This window comes from Lacerta agilis, chromosome 4 (assembly GCF_009819535.1).
Source record: "Lacerta agilis isolate rLacAgi1 chromosome 4, rLacAgi1.pri, whole genome shotgun sequence".
Lineage (NCBI taxonomy): Eukaryota > Metazoa > Chordata > Lepidosauria > Squamata > Lacertidae > Lacerta > Lacerta agilis.
In genome coordinates this window covers 9,583,034-9,608,371 of record NC_046315.1, presented here as the reverse complement: position 1 = coordinate 9,608,371, position 25,338 = coordinate 9,583,034, and the positions used below count along the sequence as shown (strand labels likewise).

Genomic DNA, 25,338 nt, shown 5'->3' with positions numbered 1-25,338 from the left:
TTGTGTGTGTATACCTTTCTCTCTCCGCTCCTGTAGTTATAATGCTTTTAAGCAGCTGTGAGCCAACGGTGGAGTTAATTTCTGCCAGTGGTGCAGTCAAGAACGGTGGCAATTATGAGCAGCAGTTGGATCGAGCAACTGGAGCTCACACCTAAAGCAACAGTACCTGTTATAACTGGGTATGTACAACCATGAGCCGAAGAAGAAGAAGAAGAAGAAGAAGAAGAAGAAGAAGAAGAAGAAGAAGAAGAAGAAGAAGAAGAAGAAGAGTTTGGATTTGATATCCCGCTTTATCCACTTTGAATTGGACATAGGCTGCAATGAAAGAATGAATGAGGGGCTAAACCAAGCATGTTCAGTGTGTTTCGTTTTTCAAGAATGACCAGACTCTTTGGGAAGGGAAACTGGAAAGGGCCGTCTCTGCTCACCTGGGAGCTGTTTGACTTCGCCCCAGGTGACCTGGCAAGTAGCTAACCACAAGCCTATAGTATCTGGACCATAAAGAAGGCTGATCGCCAAAGAATTGATGCTTTTGACTTATGGTGCTGGAGGAGACTCTTGAGAGTCCCATGGACTGCAAGAAGGTCAAACCTATCCATTCTGAAGGAAATCAGCCCTGAGTGCTTACTGGAAGGATGGATCCTGAAGCTGAGGCTCAATACTTTGGCCACCTCATGAGAAGAGAATACTCCCTAGAAAAGACCCTGATGTTGGGAAAGATGGAGGGCACAAGGAGAAGGGGACGACAGAGGACGAGATGGTTGTACAGTGTTCTTGAAGCAACTAGCATGAGTTTGGCCAAACTGCGGGAGGCAGTGAAAGATTGGCGTGCTCTGGTCCCATGGGGTCACGAAGAGTCGAACACGACTGAACGACTGAAGAACAACAACAACAATATTGCATTTTACATATTACACTTGCATTTAAACACAGGCAACTCTTTCACAGGAAAAGGGAAAGTGTAGTGCTTATGGGACCGAGTGTCGCCTCAGGGCCTTTTCCCCTCTTGTCTGTCTATTATTTCCTAGACAACAAGGTAAATTAATGTTTAGGAGTGGTTGCATGCGACATGTTGCAGAATGCAGGGCATTTTATTTCCTTGGCTGTGCATGGACCATGAACCCCAGCACTGCCTTTGCTCTGAGAAGAACTGTCCCATTTCACCTAAGGGAAAACAGAAACATTAATTTTATTCTCCCAGTGAATTATGCATTACTTAATAATATGACAGGCCGAAATTACCACATGCCTAAATTGCTGCCCTCTTTCTTGAAATCCAGTGATGAATTAACATTCCCAAAATATTAAGAAACCCCAAACGGCCATTAAAAAAAAAACCTAGTAGAGAAGGCCCCTTTGGGAAGGACTAATTAAAAATGCTGACTAAATGGCTGTTTTCACTGAAAAGAGCTCTCCAGCCTTGCATCAAAACAATTTCCAAAATAACTTTTAAAAGCAAGCAAATTCATAAGAGGAAATATGTTAATAATTCATTGGATCGCTGAGGCTTCGGCTACAAGGGGGGTGGAAATAAGTGTTGCTAAATTACCGAATATGCATTCCATATTAGCAAGGCAAGACTGATTGAAAGAGATCTCCTCCTATTAACAGGAGAGGTAATTTTATGTACATATATCGAGAGACTTCCCTGGGCAGACCAGAGAGACAGAGAGAAGGGGGGGGGAGGGTCTTTGCAGTACCAGTTAGCTTGTTTGCAGTGTAATTGCATTTAGACCAAGGTCTTCTGAAGGAAACGACTGACTAAATTAGCATTAACCAGGTTCCTGTGGGGCTCGGTGCATTGTGGGAGAGGCAGCCTCGCCTCCAGAAAGGACGCGTTGACCCAGTAGAGGCCAGGTGCTGACAAGGCATGGTGTTAATTGCTTTTCCCAAATGGGGTAACTTTTATCACTTGGGGGAAATAGAAAAGGGGGGGAGAGAGAAAAGAAATATCATCAGGCAAAGTGTAGGACTTAAACTTCTTCGTTTTTCATCCTCCCATCCTTTCTTGGGCTCCCTTCAGCCAAGTGCAGGGATGACTGCGCCACTTCCCTCCCTCTTTCTAAATCCAGATTCAGGGTGGGTCTATACCACAGGAGGATGAGGCAGGAGAAGGGACCGTATTTCTGGCTGCTGGATCAACCCAGCGCCCACCTTTATAAATGTAACTTTATGTTGTGAACCACCCTGAGATCTTGTTGTTGTTGTTCAGTCGTTCAGTCGTGTCCGACTCTTCGTGACCCCATGGACCAGAGCACGCCAGGCACGCCTATCCTTCACTGCCTCTCGCAGTTTGGCCAAACTCATGTTAGTAGCTTCAAGAACACTGTCCAACCATCTCATCCTCTGTCGTCCCCTTCTCCTTGTGCCCTCCATCTTTCCCAACATCAGGATCTTTTCCAGGGAGTCTTCTCTTCTCATGAGGTGGCCAAAGTACTGGAGCCTCAACTTCAGGATCTGTCCTTCTAGTGAGCACTCGGGGCTGATTTCTTTGAGAATGGATAGAGATTTGCAGGCATACAAATTTAATAAATAAATGAGAATAAATAAATCCTGTTCTCCCAGTGGCTAGTTAGGTGCCCCAAAATGCAGGAGGGCAACCAAAATGGTCCAAGGCCTGGAAACGATGCCTTACGAGGAACGGCTTAGGGAGCTGGGTGTGTTTAGCCTGGAGAAGGTTAAGGGGTGATATGATAGCCATGTTCAAATATATAAAAGGATGTCATATAGAGGAGGGGAAAAGGTTGTTTTCTGCTGCTCCAGAGAAGCTGACACGGGGCAATGGATTCAAACTACAAGAACGAAGATTCCACCTAAACATTAGGAAGAACTTCCTGACAGTAAGAGCTGTTCAACAGTGGAATTTGCTGCCAAGGAGTGTGGTGGAGTCTCCTTCTTTGGAGGTCTTGAAGCGGAGGCTTGACAGCCATCTGTCAGGAATGCTTTGATGGTGTTTCCTGCTTGGCAGGGGGTTGGACTGGATGGCCCTTGTGGTCTCTTCCAACTCTAGGATTCTATGATTCTATGAACACATTTGGCACCAGCTTGGCTGCAGGTGTTGCCAGAAGGAAGCGTACAAGGCGCCATCCAACCGTCTTAGGGACTCCAATCCCTAAGTTTATTCCTTGGCTTTTTTCTTCTCCCGGATCGGTCCTGCAAGGCTGCAGAGGTTTAGGATCAGAGTTTTCCTTCTCCTAGGTAGGCTACCTTAGTAATATGGCAGCGATGAGGAACCTGCAGCCCTCCAGATTCTGTTGGACTACATCTCCCATCATCCCCAATTAGTGGCCATGATGGCTGGGGCTGATGGGAGCTGGAGTCCAACAACTTGGGAGAGGTTCTTCCACACCTTGATAAAGCTTTCCCTGAGCAGGATCCTTTCAGGCAGCTTGGGGTGGGGGACTCACATATTTGAGCTGCTTCTCCATGAAAACAGTTTCTGCGTGTCAGCAATTCAACGGAAGTGTTCCGCCTAATCTCTCCTCAGTAGTCTGTGCTTAGAGGGACTTTCCCTCTATGCGGAAGGATCCTTCGCCACACACCCATACGCAAATGGAGGTTGCAGTAGCAAAAGCACAGAGCTGACTGCATAAACTGGGGCTATGTACTGAAGATTTAGTGCAAAGGTTTGGTGTAAGTTCTATTTCCAAATGTACTGTATTAAACACAAACACAATATTTTTTTATTGTCAATTTCTTTGCAGTTTCAATACATGTTGTTGTTTTTGTTAATTGCACTGGGATTTCAAATTGTTGAAAGCCTCCAGGGGTGGTTCTCGGCCACTGGGAGGAGTTCTACATTTAACATTTGCATTCGTATATTGATCATAATCATATACTGTCAGGAGACTCCCCTCGCCGGAAGCCAGGAAGGTACCAGGGCTTTATCAGTATCACGAGCCCCCGTCTCCGGTGCTGAGCTGTTCATCTTCGTCCAGTGGGAGGAGCAGCAATGGGGAGGGGGAGATGGAGACAGGAAGTGGGAGGCGGGGCTGTGACAGGGGAGGAGAGCCTTCGCACCGAGCAGAAACGGGAGGTGAAGCACCCCTTCCGTCTCCCCTTTTGCACAGGGGGGAAAGACTCAGAGGGGGGAGGCGGGGGTTCCACATCCCGCGCCTTTTATGCTGGGCTAAGAACCGGAAGGGGTCATTCCCGGACTCTGCAGAAGGATGAGCTGGACGTTCTTTCTTTAGCTGCACTGAATATATCTGCACAATAAAGGAACTTAGTTCCAGAAGTTTGCGTCAGCCTGGTTACTCATGAGCAACCACTAAACCCTCTTACATATACAAATAGGATTCTCTGAATCCCAGTCTTCCCTCCACCCTTCCATGGATTCCATAGTTATTCTTTTTCAACTGCACCATACAATGTTCTCCATATTTCCTTAATAGTTAATTGCTACCATAGATCTTGTTACATTGCAAGTGTTGTTAGAATCCTGTCAGTTTTTTTATTGTTTACAGTGTTCTTCATTATAAATTTTCCCCATTCTTTATTAAATTTATTGTCTTCTTGGTTTCTGATCTTCCCAGTCATTTTAGCCATTTCGGCATAGTCCATCATCTTTATTAACCATTCTTCTCTGGTAGGGACGTTGTCTTCCTTCCATCTCTGGGCTAGAAGTATCCTCGCAGCTGTCATTGTGCACATAAACAGTCTTTTCTGCTCCTTCGGTATTTCAGGACCTAAAATTTCTAGTAAAAAAGCTTCTGGTTTTCCCCCCCACAAAAGTTACTTCCAACATTTTTTTCAACTCATTATAAATCATTTCCCAATATGCTTTTGTTTTCTTGCACGCCCCACCACATGTGGCAGAATGTGCCTTCTTTTTCTTTACAATTCCAACAAATATTTGTAGCTGTTCTATACATTTTTGCTGATTTAGTAGGAGTTAGGTACCAAGGGTACATCGTTTTCATATAGTTTCCCTTCAACATACGTCAGAGGACAGGATTAAGAAATAAGCTTGTGGTGCTTTCTCTCCTCCGTGCAGCCACCCTTGTGTGATTCGTGGGCAGGTGATGACATCGGACGGGACCCCGCTCGTCGGCGTGAATATCAGCTTTGTCAACAACCCTCTTTTCGGCTATACTATCAGTAGGCAGGATGGCAGGTATGTATGTCGGCCCCTTTCTGCCTTTTCGTTGCATGATGTGCAAGTAATAAATAAGTACAGTTACAGGTAGGTAGCCGTGTTGGTCTGCCACAGTCAAAACAAAATAAAAAATTCCTTCCAGTAGCACCTTAGAGACCAACTAAGTTTGTTCTTGGTGTGCATGCACACGAAAGCTCACACCAAGAACAAACTTAGTTGGTCTCTAAGGTGCTACTGTAAGGAATTTTTTATTTTGTTTTTAATAAATAAGTAGGCTGTGAATTAGGTGGGGAAGTTAGAACCTTCCAAGCTCTGAGGAAAGTCGTTGTCCGTCCATCCCCGAAAAGGGGGAAAATAGACAATCCTTCCCACCTGATTCATTAGTTAGTGGTAGCCAGATAAATCCCACCACGGGGTATTGCCTCTGAGCCCACTAGGCTATTCTGAATGAAAGAAGGCACAGCAAAGAAGGGAAAGAATTGGCTTAAAACTACAGCGGAAAAAGTAGGGATTGGTCGCCGTGCATAGAATCATAGAGTTGGAAAGAACCCCAGAGTGTCTCCTAATCCAACCCCCTGCAATGCAGGAATCTAAACTAAAGACAGTCATCCAACCTCTGCTTAGAAACCTCCAAGGAACCTGGAGCTGGTGGGAAATAGAATCCAACAATACATGGAAGGCCTTGGTGTAGACAGTAAAAGACCAAACCAGCCAAATTCCAGAAAATTCAATGGAAGGCGCTTGAGTTATACTTTTGTGGTTTGTGAAGCTGCCTCGATGAATAAGGGAATTCCTTCCGGTAGCACCTTAGAGACCAACTAAGTTTGTTATTGGTATGAGCTTTCGTGTGCATGCACACTTCTTCTTCAGATACCACACTTCTTCAGATACACTTCTGAAGAAGTGTGCATGCACACGAAAGCTCATACCAAGAACAAACTTAGTTGGTCTCTTAAGGTGCTACCGGAAGGAATTTTTTTAAAATTTTTGTTTCGACTATGGCAGACCAACACTGCTACCTACCTGTAACTAAATCAATGAATAAGGGTCATGATTCAGTGGTACAGCATCTACTTTGTTTGCAGAAGGTCCCTGGCTCATTCCCCAGCGTCTCCAGGTAAACTCCTCTCTGAACCCCCAGAGCGATGGTTGCAGTCCATGTAGATGATGCCGAGCTACAATGTGTCAATATGAGACGGCCTCTGGCATGCCATTCCTCTCCACTGACACTGGTTTTAGCTGCCTTATTGCACGGCGCCCTCTAAACATCTCAGGTGCATGTTGCGTTGAAACGTTGGAAACCTCGGTGGAGTAGTGGCTGTATTCTGGTGCTGTGGCTGAGTCCTAGCCGTGCCAGGAAAATGGGATATTCCAGGGGGACTGGGGAGAGCCCCACTAAGGCTGCATGTATTTCCACCTCAGTGGAAAAGTTCGCAGGGCCGAGCTGTAAAACTCTCTCTTCTTTCTCAACAACAAAATTCTTGCTTTGAGCCGTTGACTAGGTGGGCCTGCAGACCACAAGCTTCTGAACAGCTTTCGTAAAGGCCAGGGCATCATCGGCGGCCCTTGTCAGAGAGAATGCTTTGATGCTTCTTGATAGGAGGAGAGTTTTGCTGCCGGTTTTCGCTTTTGATTCCACCGCTGTGGGTCTTATCTCTCTTTCTCTTTCCTTCATCGCTTCTTGGCCTCATCAAGGTAACTTCAAGGCGAAGGCAGGAGCTGATGACTAACTGCATCTCCCGCAACAACAGTGTAGCCTCTGTGTTTTCATCACCTGCTTGAGATCGATTCCTTCCCTTTTCCCCCCCCTCAGCAGTGTTTCAGGGTTGTGCCGAAAGGAAGCACATTTCTAAAGCTCATTAGAGTTCACTGTTCCTAGCAACTCCGCTCGCCAGTGAGGCAAAGAAGAGATGTTTTCATTTATAAACGACCCTTCTTTTTCCAGCCGCTTGCTGAACTCTTTTTTGTTTTTAGTGTTTAAAAGGAAAACAACCCCAGCGCTTTTTGTAGTCGCCCCCCCCCACCACATTTGATACTCAGCCCCAGGCTGCGTTCTAGCCTTTGCCAAATGCTAACTAACTGTTAAAAATGCCCTCCTCAAGACTTAAATGCTCTTCATTTCGCTGGCAAGCAACAAACACAGGCTTTTAAAAGTGAGCGGCCAGAGTTTTTGATGTCCCTATTTGAATTGCAGAATAAACATCACACTTCGTTTATATATATATAAAAATAGATTTTTAAAAATGGAAGTGTTTTATTATCACTTCATGGCAAAAAAACAAAAACACAAAAACCTGTCCTTTCTAAAGCACACATTTGGGATGATCCCAGGTTTTGTCTCCAGGGCTGTAAGGCTGCATACACACTAACCCGTTCAAAGCACAAAAGTGTGGGTTTCCCCCAATGTGGAGCTGTTTGTGCCTATCCTTATCATACTGTTTGCATTTTAGATTGCCATCAACCAAAGCTGGGTGTAGTTATTTATACGCAGTCGGAAGCTGTCCTCTTCATGAGGTTATCCTGCTTATCCTGAGGTTATTCAGCAGCCAGAAACATCATAACCAGACACTGGAGAGACCTGTCAGGAGTAAGCATGGACCAATGGTACCAAATAGTATGGGAAATAGCCTTACTAGAAAAATTAACCAATAAGCTGAAACTGACACGGGGACAAATAGAAGAAGATGCCTTCACCCCAGTATGGCTCCCCTTTATCACACACACAGCCCAACAAGACAATGACAAGGATCCACCAACAGCATACGAATCAATCCGGCTAACCTGATTCCAAAACACACACACACCCCACTCACACATGAAAACAACAACCACCACAGCCAATCACAAATGAACAACCACACCCTAAGCCAACCCCAACCTCTCTCACCACCAAAGGAACACAAGCGAACAGCAGAGAACCTGCACAAGCGACGCTGACATAAAACCCTACATATATTAAGTAAAATAGAAACATCGTCACCCCACCCCACCCATCTTTCCCCCCATCCACCTCTTTCCCCCTTTTCTTCCTAATGTCTCAACAAATGAAACTCATTTGTAAAAATGTTACATGGAAAGAAATACGAGAGAGAGAGAGAGACATTGCACATACATTTGTAAATCAAGAAGATCTTTAATAAAAATACATTAAGAAAAGAAAGAAGTGGTGGTTGCAATCTTTATTATTATTGATATTTTATTAGAATAATTATATTTATAAAAAGACCGAGTGAGAAAAGAAATAAAAAAGTGAGTGAGATTGGGAAAAGGGGTAGGGGTGGAATGGTGTTACATTACCATATTAATATACAGATATGTATATTATTATCCTAAATTAAAATACATATAATTGCCCATAACCTAATATATTCTTTGTAAGTTCATTCCAGGTATCATTGTATTCATCCAAAGAAACTCTGTGTCAATAAGCTGTCCATTCATAAGTTGCCAATGTTGCCATGTTGTCAAGCCATTGATTAAGGAGAATCACATCTCTATTCTTCTAGTTCATCAGCATCAGTCTCTCAGCCACCATTAGGGCACATGGAATCCATTTTCGCTATCCTGTTGTCAATTTCCATACAATGGGCATACAGTTCAAGAGAATATCCACCTCTGAAAATCTATTTTTTTTCCATAGTGTCTTCTTTATATAGTCCAGCAATCTTGGTGGTTTCAGTACCATTGGGCAGGTGTGAATACATTGTTGGGACCCCCTATGTGGTGGGTCAGTGTGGTGTAGCGGTTAAGAGCGGTGGACTCGTAATCTGGGGAACCGGGTTCACGTCTCCGCTCCTCCACATGCAGCTGCTGGGTGACCTTGGGGTAGTGATAAAGCGGGATATCAAATCCAAACTCTTCTTCTTCTTCTTCTTCTTCTTCTTCTTCTTCTTCTTACTATGTTTGCTTTCATTCGTTGTCAAGCTGACACGCTGTGGGGGAACGCAGAACAAAACTGCAACGAGTGTTTCTTTTCGGAATGAATCTGGTTTCTCAGGAAGCACTTTTCAGGGGCAAAGAATACTCCATAGATCACGATTGTGTGTTTGTGGACAAAAAAATAACCACATTTTCCCATGTATAAGATGCCCTCATATAAATTTGAGGGGACTCAAATTTAAGGAAATGGGGGGAGATGGCACTTTTTTCGGAGGATTGCCCAGAGTTGTTGAATTTTGGGGAGGAGGGATTACCCAGGGTTGTTGAGCTTTCTGGGGGGGGAGGATTGCTGAAAACGGCTCAGGCGCCGCAAAAATCCACCTCTCGTCTGTCCCATCACTGGCAGAAGCTGCCAATCACCCGCCCAATTGCCTGAAGAGCAGCCAATCAATACCACCCATTGACGCAGCAACCAATAACATGCACAATGCCCGCTGACAGCAGCAGCAGCAGCAACCAATCAAATGTCCTCACTTTGCACTATCTATGTATAAGAAGACCCTAACTTTTTAGCATAAATTTTAGAGAGAGAAAACTAGTCTTATACATGGAAAAGTACAGTCGTTTCTATTGATTCTATAACAAAATGCCCCTTGTGTACACCGCTTAAATTAGACTGGTTCTTAGGTTCCATCCGGTGGTCAGTTTCCAGCGTGACCCAGGAACTGAGAAGCTCAGTGAAAGGTTGAGCTGCACAGATTTCCAACGCCTGGTTCTTGTGTTTACATTGACAGCTTTGACCTGGTGACCAACGGCGGCATCTCCATCATCTTGCACTTTGAGCGGGCGCCTTTCATCACCCAGGATCACACCCTCTGGCTGCCGTGGGACCGCTTCTTCGTCATGGAGACCATCGTCATGAGGCACGAAGAGAACGACATCCCCAGCTGTGACCTGAGCAACTTCGCCCGGCCCAACCCTGTGGTCTCGCCTTCCCCTCTGACGGCGTTCGCCAGCTCCTGCTCGGAGAGAGGTCCCATCGTCCCGGAGATACAGGTAGGAAACAAGGGGGGGAAAGGGCATTTCTGATCGCAGGTCCTGCTTGTCGGTACTGAGCAGGGAGGTTGTGGTCTCAGAGCCCAGCAATTTGACACGAGTTTTACTATCTAACAAGACCATTGATCCATAAAATGAAAGCAATAAACAATGTACTGCAGTCACACAATCGATCAGTAGCTGAACTGGGTTCCACACAGTCACAAAAACAAAACAAAAAGAGCCGCAAAAACAAAAATGCAAAATAAATACAGTAGTAAAACCAGACAGACATCAGCGTAGCACTCAAAACAGAGCATGTTCGGCTTCTGAAAAGAGTTCGCAAACCGAGTTTGCAGTGTTTGGGTTCCAAGTTGTTTGAGCACCAAGGAGTTTGAGAACCAAGGTACCACTGTATATCATTGCAGAAGCTTACGAAAAGCTTGGCCTATCACTCAACATCCAAAAAACCAAAGTACAAAATAACCCCTCTGCAGCGCCACAAATCCAACTCAGTGGTGCAACGTTGGAAAATGTCGATCCCTTCTCCTACCTAGGCAGTTATCTTTCCCTTCTCCTACCTAGGCAGTTATCTTTCCATCAATTCCATTGATGCCGAAATCCAGCACCGCCTGAGCTCTGCGAGTGCGGCTTTCTCCCGATTGAAGTGCAGAGTGTTTGAGGACTGGGACATTCACAGGGAAACCAAAATGCTTGTTTACAAAGCTATTCTACTACCAACCTTACTGTCTGCTTATGAAACATGGACCACTTACAAACGCCATCTCCAACTCCTCGAAAGATTCCATCAACAGTGTCTCCGAAAAAATTTACACATCACTTGGGAAGACAGGCGAACTAATATAAGTGTACTGGAAAAAGCAAAGATCACCAGTGTTGAAGCAATGATTCTTCAACATCAACTTCGTTGGACTGGTCATGTTGTGCGGATGCCTGATGATCGTCTTCCAAAGCAACTACTCTATTCCAAACTTAAAAATGGAAAGCGTAAGAGGTTTAAAGACTGTCTCAAGGCAAATCTTTAAAAATGTAGTATGAACATTGACAACTGGGAAACACTGGCCTGCAAGCTCTCCAGTTGGAGAACAGCTTTTACCAAAGGTGTCATGGGCTTTGAAGACACTCGAACTCAGGATGCAAGGGAGGAACGTGCTAAAAGGAAGGCATGCTTGGCAAATCCACACTGGGATCAATTCCCGCCCGGAAACCAATGTCCCCACTGTGGAAGGATGTGTGGATCCACAATTGGCCTCCACAGTCACTTACGGACTCACTGTTAAAACCATGTTTATGGAAGACAATCTTACTCGGCTACGAGGGATCACCAAAGAAGAAGAAGAAGAAGATTTGCTGGGCAGGCACTGCTAAATGCAAAGCAGCAATGGATGGTAGACTTAAGAACCAATGTGTTTGGAGGAGGGGCAGGCAAAACACTTCCCTTGCCCCCAATTTTTCTGTTCAAAATCCTCCTCAGCTGCCTTTTTTTCCTCCCGAGAAGGAAAAGAGATACAGGAGGGCCATGCCCTTTCCTTAAATGACAGAAAACCAACTGGGGAGAATCTTTAATAGACCAATGCCTTCAAAGAGAGGGTTAAACAGTCACTCGCATAGCATTCCTTCCTCCTTTTCAACCTGATACAACTTTTTTAATGCTTTGCATCTAAAAAGAGGGCAGGGTTTTAGCATTTAGGGGAGTTGCGTCCACGCTTTGCATACACAAGGTCCTACTTCCAATCCCTGATATCCTTGCATAAGGTGTTGAAGGAGCCCTGCCTGAAACCTGGAGAGCTGCTGCCAGTCAGAGTAGACACAACTGGGCTAGATGCACCAGCAGTTTTGACTCGTAAAAGAACAGCTCCCTGTGTTACTCATGCAAAGTACACATGGCCTTTCCCCTCCTTATACAAATACACACACACACTTCTCTCTGCACAAATGCTGACTTCCCCTCCGGGTCTCGGACTGATTTGCATAGGCATTTGCATATTTTTGATATTTAAAGCTTGCCGCTCACGTCGCCATTATTTGTTTCTGCCCGTATCTGATCGGCTGGCAGGGAAACTCCGGTTAACAACAGTCACCAGCAGAGACAATCTGCAATTGTCTCTGTTGGGGAGAAGGAGGCGGGGGGGGGGGGGAACCCTTCACTCCCAGAGCTATGTTATTTACAATTCGATGGGAGGGAAACACAGGAAAGAAAAGGGATTGGGAAATTATCACTCAAGGCTTTGCAGTGTGCAGAGAGGGGGAATGAAGCAGGCAAAAGGAATCCAGAGAATCTGGCCTCTTGCATTGCCTTTCCTACTTCCTGTTCATGCTCAGCCCCCACTGGGTGAAAGGAGCAATGGGGTGAGATTTTTCAGAAGCAGAGGGAGATCCCAGTGTGAAACCTACCTGGCTTGTGGGTTGAGAATGCTGCTTTATAAGAAGCCTATCCCTTGGGAATTGTAGGGATAGAACAACCTAAATTGTGTAGGAATTTGTTCATGTATGCGACGACAGCGGCAAAGAAAGTTACTTGCCCAAAAATGGAAAGAAGAAGAATGGATACAAAAACCTACGGAATACGCAGAAATGGCGAAACTTACCAGAAGAATAAGAAATGAAGATAACAGAACTTTTAATAAAAGAATGGAAATGGTTTGTTGAATATTTACAGATAAATTGTAAACTGATAAAAACACTGCCTGGGTTATTGTAATAACCTGCAGCTACATAAGAGTATATATTTAAAGAAGATAAATAAATGAGTAAGTTAAGGTACCACACATTCCGCACAGACATTTCCCCTTACTTTTTAGGAGGAAAAGAAGTGCGTCTTATGGAGAGAAAATTACGGTAATTTGGATATGCAGAAGGTATTAAAATTAAAAGTTAAGGAACCACAGAAAGAGGAGGAAGGAAGTCAAGCTTTAAAACAGGGGTCCCCAAACTAAGGCCCGGGAGCTGGATCTGGCCCAATCGCCTTCTAAATCTGGCCCACGGACAATCCGTGAATCAGCGTGTTTTTACATGAGTAGAATGTATCCTTTTATTTAAAATGCATCTCTGGGTTATTTGTGGGGCATAGGAATTGGTTCATTTCCCCCCAAAAAATATATTTGTCCCCCCAAAAAGTCTGAGGGACAGTGGACCGGCCTCCTGCTGAAAAAATTTGCTGACCCCTGTTTTAAAATGTTAAAATAATTGTAAAAGCAGTGAAATGCATATTTCTGAAAAGTATAAATAAATAAATAAATAAATGAAGAAGAGAATGCTGCTTTATGGAAATGAGTAATGGGCATCTTAAAACCGTTAGGAGCGGCACCTCGACGCCTTCTAAATGTGCTGCGTCAGGGAGATTTTGGCCATCACATGGCAGGACAGAGTCTCGAGCATAGATGTGCTCTCCCAAGCCCACGTTCCCAGCATGTTCGCACTTGTGCCACAGCGGCTGACTTGGTCGTGTCCACAAAATAGAAAATGACAGGAGAGCTGGCTTCGGGCACAAGGTAAAGGACCCCTGGACAGTTAAGTCCAGTCAAGGGTGACTATGGGGTTGTGGTGCTCATCTCGCTTTCCAGGCCGAGGGAGCCGGCGTTTGGCCACAGACAGCTTTCCGGGTCATGTGGCCAGCATGACTAAACCACTTTTGCCGCAACGAAAACCAGAGCAGCGCACGGAAACGCCATTTACCTTCCCGCCGCAGCAGTACCTATTTATCTACTTGCACTGGCATGCTTTCGAACTGCTAGGTTGGCAGGAGCTGGGACCGAGCAACGGGAGCTCACTCCGTCGCAGGGTTTCAAACCACCGACCTTCCGATTGGCAAGCCCAAGAGGCTGAGTGCTTTAGACCACAGCGCCACCCGTTTCCGTAAGTGAGGAGAAGCTACTGGGTGTGTGGGTGGCAGGCTGTCCAACTCTAGGGAGAAACCTACCCACGTAACTCCTTCAGTTAGAAGAGAGGACTGTTTGACCAGGTAAATAGGTAAAGGTAAAGGATCCCTGGATGGTTAGGTCCAATCAAAGGCGACTATGGGGTTGTGGCACTCATCTCGCTTTCAGGCCGAGGGAGCCAGCGTATGTTCACAGACAGCTTTCCAGGTCATGTGGCCAGCATGACTAAACTGCTTCTGGCACAACGGGACACTGTGATGGAAACCAGAGCGCACAGAAACGCTGTTTACCGTCCCGCTGCAGCGGTACCTATTTATCTACTTGCACTGGTGTGCTTTCGAACTGCTAGGTTGGCAGGAGCTGGGATAAAGCAACAGGAGCTCACCCCGTCACAAGGATTCGAACCGCTGACCTTCTGATTGGCAAGCCCAAGAGGCTCAGTGGTTTAGACTACAGCACCACCCGTGTCAGTGCCTGGCAGAGATAGATTTAGGGGGTTCGCGTGCACTGGGCACTGAGCCGAGAGGGGGATGCTGCAGCAATGATGAACAATGGAAGGCGAGAGGCATGGGGGGCACGGAATTTTGTCACTGCCTAGGGCGCCACAAAAATGTTAAAGCCCAAACTCTGCCATGGCACCTGAAGGCAGGCAGTCAAGATTGTGTATCCACAGCGGCGACCAGAGGAGGAATGACCGCACCGTGTGTGTTCCGAAGTGCTGCCATTTTGGAATTCCTTCCACCGTTTTGCAACAAAAGCCTTTCGCTGCTCTTTGCTTTCTCCCACAACTGACCTTCGCTACGAGACACTGCAGTCGGGCAAGGAAGATGGACCACGGCAGAGCGAAGCAATAATTTAATAACGCAGCACCGGGGCACAAGATGTTGCAAACAACGCTTTCTCTCCCATGTGAGCTGGCTGCGAAGACAGATTGCATTAAAGGGCTACCTCCCCGTCCTCTGCTTGTAACTGGCTGCGTTGGATTCCAGCATGCCTGGCAGATAAGCTTGTAGAATAACTTTAAAAACAAACAGACAGACAAGTCCCTGGCTTTTCCCAGTTCTGTTGTTTCTTCGCCTCATACCCAGCAAGCTAAGTAAATTGAAAAGGCTGCATTCGGGGAAAGTAAATATGTATGAGATCAAGGAAACGGCACTATTAACTTTCCAGGTCTACCAGTTTGTCGAGAGATGCAAAAAGCTCCGGGCTTACGAATTACCACTTCTGGGAAATATTTTGGGTCCTTGCTAAGTAGCTCAAAGCAACCCTATTTATTTATTTATTTATTCATTCATTCATTCATTCATTCATTTTCACAATTTAAAGTGGCTTGGGGACAGATGAAAAAAACTAACATTAAAAAAATGACTAGTAGGATTTACCTAATCAAAGAAATCTCTGTTGATAAAATATATGAGATTTAAGTCGACTAATCAATGGATTGCTTAAGTTTAGATGAATCTTAATGCATGAAAAAAAAACAAAAGCTCAAAAGGGGTGGGGGAGACATTGTTTTATTTCTTTCTCAGTAAGTCCTGCTGAGTTCAAGGTATGGATGGATAAGATTGTTTTTTTCTTATCCGTGTGTCTTATGTGGGTGTATAAAACCAGAGTTCTATCCAGTTTTCATTCTTCTTCTTTTTAAGAAAGGCACATAAACATCTCATAAATCGCAGCTCTGCGTGTGTTTCTTTACCTGCTCAGTATGTGATATAATAACACCTTTTTTCTTGTGGTGGGATGCTTTTTTCCCAGGCCTTGCAAGAAGAGATTAAAATCTCGGGCAGCAAAATTAAGCTGAGCTACCTGAGCAGCCGTACGCCCGGCTACAAATCGGTCCTGAAGATCAGCTTGACCCATCCTACCATCCCGTTCAACCTCATGAAAGTCCATCTCATGGTAGCCGTAGAGGGACGCCTGTTCAGGAAGTGGTTCGCTGCAGCCCCGGATCTCTCCTACTACTTCATCTGGGACAAGACTGACGTCTACAACCAGAAGGTGTATGGGTTATCAGAGGCCTTTGGTAAGAGCTCACTCTCCATCCCTTATCACATGAGCTTGCCTATCCATTCAATTCATCTATTGCCTATCCATTCAATTCATCCATTGCCTATCCATTCAATTCATCTATTGCCTATCCATTCCATTCAATTCATCCATTGCCTATCCATTCAATTCATCCATTGCCTATCCATTCAATTCATCTATTGCCTATCCATTCAATTCATCCATTGCCTATCCATTCAATTCATCTATTGCCTATCCATTCCATTCAATTCATCCATTGCCTGTCCATTCAATTCATCCATTGCCTATCAATTCAATTCATCCATTGCCTATCCATTCAATTCATCCATTGCCTATCCATTCAATTCATCCATTGCCTATCCATTCAATTCATCCATTGCCTATCCATTCAATTCATCTATTGCCTATCCATTCCATTCAATTCATCCATTGCCTATCCATTCAATTCATCCATTGCCTATCCATTCAGTTCATCCATTGCCTATCCATTCAGTTCATCCATTGCCTATCCATTCAATTCATCCATTGCCTATCCGTTCAATTCATCCATTGCCTATCCATTCAATTCATCCATTGCCTATCCATTCAATTCATCCATTGCCTGTCCATTCAATTGGCTGGTGCCCTTTTGCACTTGCCCACCACTATCTGGCAGACAGGAGCCCACCACCATCTGGTAGACGCTAGAGCAGGCATCAGCAAACTAGGCTCTCCAGATGTTTTGGGACTACAACTCCCATCATCCCTAGCTAACAGGACCAGGGGTCAGGGATGATGGGAATTGTAGTCTCAAAACACCTGGAGGGCAGAGTTTGCCTATGTCTGCGCTAGAGGGCTTTTGCCATCGCTGCTCCTAAACTGTGGAACTCCTTGCCCCGGCTTCCACCTTATTGATTTCCTGGCACTTCTAAATACCATTTTGTGTTTTGCATGCCTTCGGCCCAGCTCATATATTTCTCATTCATTTCTATTTTTTCCCCTGGCTCTTTTGGGTGTGTGATTTATTCTTTTTAATCTGCTGCTCCTTGTTCTTCTTTTATGCTTGGCTTGGCTTGGTTTTTGGGAGGACCGATTGCTTTTAAACGTCTGGTTCAAGTCACTTCAAGGGTTTTCTATGATGGGAGGAGGAAAAGGTTGTTGGTGCCGACAGTCCCGTCCCCCCATCAAGCTGGAAGAACGGGAGTGGGCTGGAGAAATTTTGTTGCTTCCTCCCTTCCAAGTGGAAAAACTGGGCCCAGCCTATACCCAAGACTTAAGCAATTATCATGGGCAGAGCAAGGAGTATCGCTCAGCCTGCTTTTTTTTTTACCATTTGCTGGGAACTGAAGCCAGGGAGAATACTGTGACGCTCAGCTACTGCTTGGAGCATGCGGCTAGCCACTGTGAGAACAGGATGCCGGGCTAGATCTGCCTTGGGCCTGATCCTGCAGCAACTTCCTTCTTTCCTTACACTCCATAACTGGGGTACCTTCTGTTGCCCCCAGACAAACATCAGCCTCCAGGCCCCGAGAGGGAGACAGTAAGGAGCTTCCCCCCCCCCCAGCTCACTGCTCACCTGCTTAATCAACATGTGGGTTGTTCTGAAACACGGCATGTTCCCTCTGCATTTTGATCTTCCTCCTCCTTTCCTGCACCAGTGGACATCTCTGCCCACTAAAGTAGAAAAAAGGCACAAAATGCAAATTGGAAGACCTTGAGCGTTCCGCGTCTAATAAACACGTCCCTGATCCGGCCGTTTTTAAATAATTAGCGCATTTGTCCAACACCTATTACTAGGCTGACCTTTTTTTATAATGCTCCGTAGCCTTTAAAGAGGGGTGCTCTGAATGGATGTGATGGTGATTTAAATAAGTATCTGCTGCAGCCTGCAGAAATGCCCTTCTTCCAAACCCGGCCACCCAATTAGAAACCTCCGTTCGATGCTGAGTGTGCACTTCTAAGGCGATTAAGCTGCGGGCCTCCATTTCTCTCTGTCTCTCCCTCCCAGTTTCGGTGGGCTATGAATACGAATCGTGTCCGGACCTGATCCTGTGGGAGAAGCGAACGGCGGTGCTTCAAGGTTACGAGATCGACGCTTCCAAACTCGGAGGGTGGTCTGTGGACAAGCACCACGCCCTCAACATCCAGAGCGGTGCGTCGGGTCTTCTTGGTGCCAGCTTCCTCCTCCCCGACTTGCAATAATAAAAATAGCACAGGGGTTGACACAGTTGCACGGCAAGCGGTAGCTTGATCGCCATTAATAATTCAGCCCAAACCGGGGGGGGGGGGGTGGACGCACACACAAAGTGTGCGTGCGCACATACATTGCTAACAAATTATTTATTGCAACCTACATACGGTGCCAACCTCTTTGGGTGTGCATGCGGGGAGCCGGGGAGCAACTGGAGGAGGGAGAAAGGTTGTTTTCTGCTGCTCCAGAGAAGCGGACCCGGGGCAATGGATTCAAACTACAAGAAAGAAGATTCCACCTAAATATTAAGAAGAACTTCCTGACAGTAAGAGCTGTTCGGCAGTGGAATTTGCTGCCAAGGAGTGTGGTGGAGTCTCCTTCTTTGGAGGTCTTTAAGCGGAGGCTTGACAGCCATCTGTCAGGAATGCTTTGATGGTGTTTCCTGCTTGGCAGGGGGTTGGACTGGATGGCCCTTGTGGTCTCTTCCAACTCTAGGATTCTATGATTCTATGATTCTAACTGGCCTCTGCAAATCCCTTGCAAGCATTTTCCTCCTGGCAGAGATTGCCTCGGGTTCCGCCGTCCTTCTAGAGTAAGCATTTGAATTCTGGTGCGTCTGGGGTGAGCGGAGGAAATCCAGGCATGCAGACTGGGGGTGGCCAGCCTGGATTTCCCTGGATTTCCTCTGCTCACGACACACAGGTGTGTTCTTTAGAGGAGCTGCATTGCAAAGAAGCCTGAGCAGGACTAGAGGGAGGTAGATCACAGGGGGACAGCCAGGGACGTTTCCTGGGAGATCTAGCAGAGCGGTTGTTTCCTGCATGGCTGGTGGCTCACTAACACATAACTAGGTAAAGGTAAAGGGACCCCTGACCGTTAGGTCCAGTCGCGGACGACTCTGGGGTTGCGCCGCTCATCTCACTTTACTGGCCGAGGGAGCCGGCGTACAGCTTCCGGGTCATGTGGCCAACATGACAAAGCCGCATCTGGCAAACCAGAGCCGCACACGGAAACACCATTTACCTTCCTGCCAGAGCGGTACCTATTTATCTACTTGCACTTTGATGTGCTTTTGAACTGCTAGGTGGGCAGGAGCAGGGACCGAGCAACGGGAGCTCACCCCGTCACGGGGATTCGAACCGCCAGCCTTCTGATCAGCAAGCCCTAGGCTCTGTGGTTTAACCCACAGCGCCACCCACGTCCCTAACACATAACTAGAGTGGGCCAATAGAGGCCCCTGACCTTGACAGGGGAGCAGAAGGTACTAAATATGAGATTTTTGAAGGATTACCCATGATGTCATGTTTCCTTTTGAGATGGTCGATATTTGTCGTGTTTTTGAAGGTGTTTAATGAAAAAAATATTATTATTACAGTCGTACCTTGGTTATCAAACAGCCTAGTTCTCGAACGTTTTGGCTCCCGAACACCGCAAACCCAGAAGTGACTGTTTTAGTTCGTGAACTATTTTTGGAAGCCAAACATCCAATGGGGCTTCTGTGGCTTCTGATTGGCTGCAGGAGCTTCCTGCAGCCAATCAGAAGCCGCGCTTTGGTTTCGGAAGTCAAACAGACTTCCGGAACGGATTCTCCATTTGACTTCCGAGGTACAACTGTATTATTATTATTATTATTATTTGTATACCACCCTCCATCTGAAGACCTCAGAGCGGTTCACAACATAAAAACACAAATAAAAACAAGAACGAAAAACAAAGCAAACTAATAATGCCGCCCTCCATCCCATAAGCATATTTAAAAGGACATAGAGTGTTAATCAGCCAAAGGAATGCTTTTGCCCGGCACCTAAAGATGTATAATGAAGGTGCCAGGTGAGCCTCCCTGGGGAGAGCATTCCACAAACGGGGAGCCACTGCAGAAAAGCCCCCATTCTCGTGTTGTCACCCTCCGGACATCTCGTGGAGACGGCATACGAAAATTAGTTCCTATCTTGCTCTGAGGCTTGGTATAGAAAGCAGGTAAGGCAAGGGAGCATCGCTGTCAGAAGCTGAAGAGGTAACAGGGTTTAGTGAGCAGGAAGAGGCTATGGCAGAGAGAAGTCCAGAAGCAGAAGCTGAAACGAGGAGAGAGGAGTGGAGACAGGCGCGTCGGCATAGTCTCAGATTGCTTGGGAAGGGCCCAGGAGAGGAGATTTAGGCAGCCGTTGGGGACCTTCAGCCTCCACATCTGTCTCATAGTTTCAAGACCCCTGAGCAGATCCTGCTTCTTCTAGTAAAGAGTTAACTTCACTTACACTGTGTGATTTACTGCTGGCTGGCTTCCCGACAGCTACCCTGGCTGCAGCCTCCAAACCCCTCGCAGTAGAGTCACCCCCCGCTCTGTTTTGCTTTCTGTTGCTCTCCAGGTATCCTGCACAAAGGGAATGGAGAGAACCAGTTCATCTCCCAGCAGCCACCTGTCATAGGGAGCATCATGGGGAACGGCCGCAGGAGGAGCATCTCCTGCCCCAGTTGCAATGGCCTTGCTGATGGGAACAAGCTTCTGGCTCCTGTTGCCTTGACTTGCGGCTCGGACGGAAGCCTTTATGTCGGGGACTTCAACTACATCCGTAGAATCTTCCCCTCCGGAAACGTCACCAATGTACTGGAATTAAGGTTAGGAGGGGATAGACCTGTCTATTACTGTGTCTCTTTTGAATTTGTGCATACATTTGAGTCCCTTTCGTCTCATTTTTTATGCTAAACTGTGATTTTTCTTTTAAGTAACGTTTTAAATGAATATTTCTCTCTCTCGAAATGTGCATTTTAAACGTATTTTATCCTAAAATCCAGAGAAATGCAGAATCCGAGGGACTGTGACAACACCGCCTGCACATTCAGAATCTGCAAAGAGCCAGTTCCACAAGTCCCCCAGTTCTGATAGCCAGCTTGAGCTCCGACTATTATGGGATCCAGTAGTTAAGTGAGAGCAAAACTTTGCAATGAAAGGACGGACAGGGCAAATGGAGCACAGGCATGGAGAAGGCTTTGCCTAAGAAGCCGGGCATCTCCTTGACGGCGCTTCTGCTGCCCACGCTGCAAAAATAACATGCAGCCCCAAGGAAATATCTAATATTGGAAGGATAGCAGGGGTAATGGCAACATTATGGAGTCATTCATAAGTAGGACAGCAAGTTAGCTGTGATTTATAGGTCCCAAACCTTTCTGAAGCTGCCTTCTTGGCCGTCCTACCAACTCCCTGCAGAACAGGAACAAGTTGGAAGGGAAAGGGAGGAACAGTGGAAGCCAGTGGAGAGCTCTGCAGATAAGGGCTTTAAGTTCATAGGTGATGTAGAAGCAGGCAGGCAGGAAGCCTCTTTAGGGATTTGAGGGTGGGCTTTCTGCCATCAGAATTAATGGAAAGGTGACCTGCCGTCTGAAGGAATTCTCCCCTTGTGCGCTTCCCTTGTGTCCATATTAGTGGAACGGCAACAGCGCTGAGAAGCTGCCAGAAAGATCTGTCCTTGACTCCCGCGACTGTCTCGGAAACGCAAGCAAGGGCTCTCACCGAGCCGTAGAGGGTTGGGTTTTTATATTGTGCAGCAGCAGAATCCGGCGCAACAGTTGTGCTTTGCAGAAACTCCTTGCACAAGTGCTTGTGCAACCTGCTGTTGCGTTCTCTTTGTGCAACAACATTCCAGCAGAGCAAGTAGTACAGTTAAGGTGTCTTTAGCGTAGCACTACGTTGGATGCAACCCATAATGTCCACACATCTAAGGATTGTGAAAGGGTCCGTTCCAAGCCTACCTTCGGTTTGAGTCTGGGGCTTCTAAAGAAATTGCAGTGGTCCAAACCAGACTGCAGCCTTCCTGCTTCCAAACTTCCTTTCCTAAGCACTCAAGATCCAAGTGCTCTGGAAAGGAAGTGTTGCGGTCTTTTCCCACAGCCCAATCTCAAGCTAACGTTTGCTTCCTTAGTTAGCATTAAAAATATATATGCAGGGACAAAATTGCCGGCACATTAAGCGGTATAAAACCGATCCCTGTGACGGGGTGAGCTCCCGTTGCTCAGTCCCAGCTCCTGCCAACCTAGCAGTTTGAAAGCACGTCAAAGTGCAAGTAGGTAAATACCGTATTTTTTGCTCCATAAGACTCACTTTTTTCCTCCTAAAAAGTAAGGGGAAATGCCTGTGCGTCTTATGGAGCGAATGTTGGTCCCTGGAGCTGAATTGCCCAGGGGCCAAAAGAGGATCATGCTTTTTATTTTACAAAGAGAAAAGGGAGTGTTGAAAGGACCCCGCTCAGCAGCTGATCAGCAAGAGATCGGGAGAGAGATAAGAGTCCCGGCTCCCTTTCAGCCCCGCCCTCCTTTGTTGAATGTGCTGCAGAGGGAGGTTGTTTGTTTCCCCAGGACATGTGACTGGCTGATTAGATTATCTGTCTGGAAACTGTAGAAATGGCTCCCTTTCCTTAAGATTTTTCAGAAATGTGAGTTAAACCTCATAAAAATGGGGCTTTTCCTCTTTGCTTTTCCCCCTTTGCAAAAGGAGCTTTGCTTTTCCCCCTTTGCAAAAAAAAAAAGCTGCAAAACCTAGCTGATCATCGGGAAAAAAACCCCAGGGCTTTTCCCTTTGCAAAAAAAGCTGCAAAACTTTTAGCTGATCCTCAAAAAAAAAAAAAAAACAACCCACAAAAAAGGGCTTTTAGAGGAGGAAAACCAGAAAAATATTTTTTTCCCTTGTTTCCTCCTCTAAAAATGAGGTGCGCCCTATGGTCCGGTGTGTTCTATGGAGCGAAAAATACGGTAGGTACCGCTCCTGCGGGAAGGTAAATGGTGTTTCCGTGCGCTGCTCTGGTTCGCCAAAAGCGGCTTAGTCATGCTGGCCACATGGCCCAGAAGCTGTACGCCGGCTCCCTCGGCCAGTAAAGCAAGATAAGTGCTGCAGCCCCAGAGTTGTCCACGACTGCACCTAATGGTCAGAGCTCCCTTTACCTTTACCTATTCAATGGCCTGGGCTCTTAGAAACAAAAATTCTGGACTGTGACTGCTTTGGGTAAAGAGGTTTGCTTTAGAATAGTTTCCTTGCCCATGATCCCATGCAAACTGGAGCTCTTCTTTCCATAATTCTCTGTAAATCCTGGGGTGGACTGGCCTATGCTTAGCTCAGAGCTTAGTTCTGGAATCCTGGTCTGGAACAAAGGACAGACGTGCCCTAGACTTTACAAAGCCATTCCTAAATTAGATTTGATCATATCGGGGAAGGAGCCATGCTCTACATGCCAAAGGTCCCAGCGTCAGTCTCCAGCATCACTCGCTCCAAGTAGGCAGCAAGTGTCGGAAAGACCCTGGGGAGCTGCTGCCAGTCAGAGCAGGCAACACTGGTCTAGGTGGGCAAATAGTCTCAATCACTTGAAAGGCAACCTTCTGCCCAGCCCCCCAATAAATCCTTTCCCAGATCCTCAAAAGAACAACTTACTTCCTTGCCTACAAAGTAGCTGCGAAACTCACTCTGGTATGAAAGCAAGGCTTCAGCCGTTGCTGTTTCTTTTGTGCTTAAACACTCAAGGATCAAGGAATTATTAAAGGCCCACAGACTGGCTGGTCTCGGCTAACGGCCACCTGGGGAAACTGTGCCTTTTCGGAGGGCGCAGACATTTTAAAAAACTCTGTGCCTTTTTCAAAGCGTGTTCCCTCGGAGATGAATGCCGTTTCAGTGTGGTTTATTTATGAGAGGCCCTGTTTTCCAGAGGGCTGTAAAATGGGGTTTCAGAAAAGATTGCCACGAAGGAAGGTTTGTAACTTTTGTTCGGGAGCAACAGCAAAAAAAAAAAAAAAAAAGCAGCCTAAACATCAGTGCGGCTCTCCCCTGTGGCTGCTTTTTGAGCCTCACACTGTAAAAACATTTTATATATATATATAAAAAACCACTGACGTGCATTGTTGCCCGCAATGCTGCAGCTACGAAATTGCCTTTTTGTAAAACAGAAGAAGCACACTGACCGGTGGTACAATCTGCTTTCCCCCCCCCCCTTCTCTTAAGACATTAATGCTCACGGTATGGGGCCTGTTCGCACAGCTGCTCTTTGCATACCCAGGGACACAGCAGTGAAAGGGGAAAGGTACCCCCCGCCCCCACCCATGTGCAAGGATGGCTGTATGAGTTGTCCCTAAAGCGCCAGGGAGATCCGTCTCGAGAAATGACATCTCAAGGCGGAGGCAACCGTGGGAACCGCGGACCCCGTGACAACTGCTCTGCATCCCTCCGTACCTGAGCTGCAACTCCAAAGGGATCCAGGAGATCACTTTCTCTCCCCCCCCCACCCCCCAAGTGATGGGCAGCGGCAGTGCATAAGTCAGCTCCGCTGACAAGTAATCTCCATTATGAAATGTATCAGTGTCAGGCTTGCTAAATCTTTATTTATTATTGCCTTGTACAATGTGGTTGTTACTGTCAAGTTTTCAGCCTGCTAATAATGCTTCGGAGCTCAGCCGCTAACCTCTCCTTCTCTCTCTCTCTCTCTCTCCTCCTCCTCCTCCTTCTCCTCCTCCTCCTCCTGTCTTGTTCTTCCTCTGCTTTCCTGCTCTTCTGTCAGAAATAAAGATTTCAGACATAGGTAAGCCAACAAGCGGACAACCGTCGCTTTCTCTCACTTCCTCCGTTGCGTGTTCTCTCTTATTTATTATTTATTACTTCTTTCCTGTTGAGCTATATGTAGATGGTTGGTTTTTTACATTGTGTATTGATTATTTCTCAAATGATATTTTATTGCTAGATGCCACACACACACACACAAAAGTACAGGCGAAACATGCCTGATCCACATACTTGCAAAGAGCAGTATAGAAATGCATGCAGGATAACGGTTGTCAGCGGCTACTAGCCATAATGGCTACATTCTGCCTCCAATATTGGAGGTGTTTTGGCTCTGAATACAAGTTGCTGCCCATCTCAAGTGGAAAGAGTGCTCATGTCTGGCTTCCCATTGGCATCTGGTTGACCATTGTGAGAACAGGATGCTGGACCAAATGGGCCATTGGTCTGATCCAACAGGGCATTTTTTTTATATTCCTAGGGACATGTTCAGGACATGCCAAGATGATGTGCTTTCTGCACTTCAATGGTCTTTTCTGCCAGAGAGAAATGTTTGGAAGAGATATCTCTTATTCTCTGGTAGCAGAGTTAAGCACAATGGTGATTGCTCCAAGCACACTAGAACTTAGATCTACATCTGCCCTCATCCATGCATAAATGGAAATTCCCCACAAAAATACCTAGGTTAGAATAAATCACA

The 25,338-nt window shown here is 46.2% G+C and overlaps 1 protein-coding gene across 1 annotated transcript in view; it reads left to right on the top strand.

The window, feature by feature from the left end:
• The window catches only part of TENM4 (teneurin transmembrane protein 4), a 202,290-nt gene that overhangs the window by 123,887 nt on the left and 53,065 nt on the right, over positions 1–25,338 (top strand). The window contains exons 13-18 of the mRNA XM_033146027.1: positions 4,997–5,116; positions 9,772–10,033; positions 15,667–15,934; positions 17,927–18,070; positions 20,473–20,722; positions 24,640–24,660. Coding sequence (XP_033001918.1) covers positions 4,997–5,116; positions 9,772–10,033; positions 15,667–15,934; positions 17,927–18,070; positions 20,473–20,722; positions 24,640–24,660 — 1,065 coding nt within the window. The remainder of the gene's footprint in view (positions 1–4,996; positions 5,117–9,771; positions 10,034–15,666; positions 15,935–17,926; positions 18,071–20,472; positions 20,723–24,639; positions 24,661–25,338) is intronic.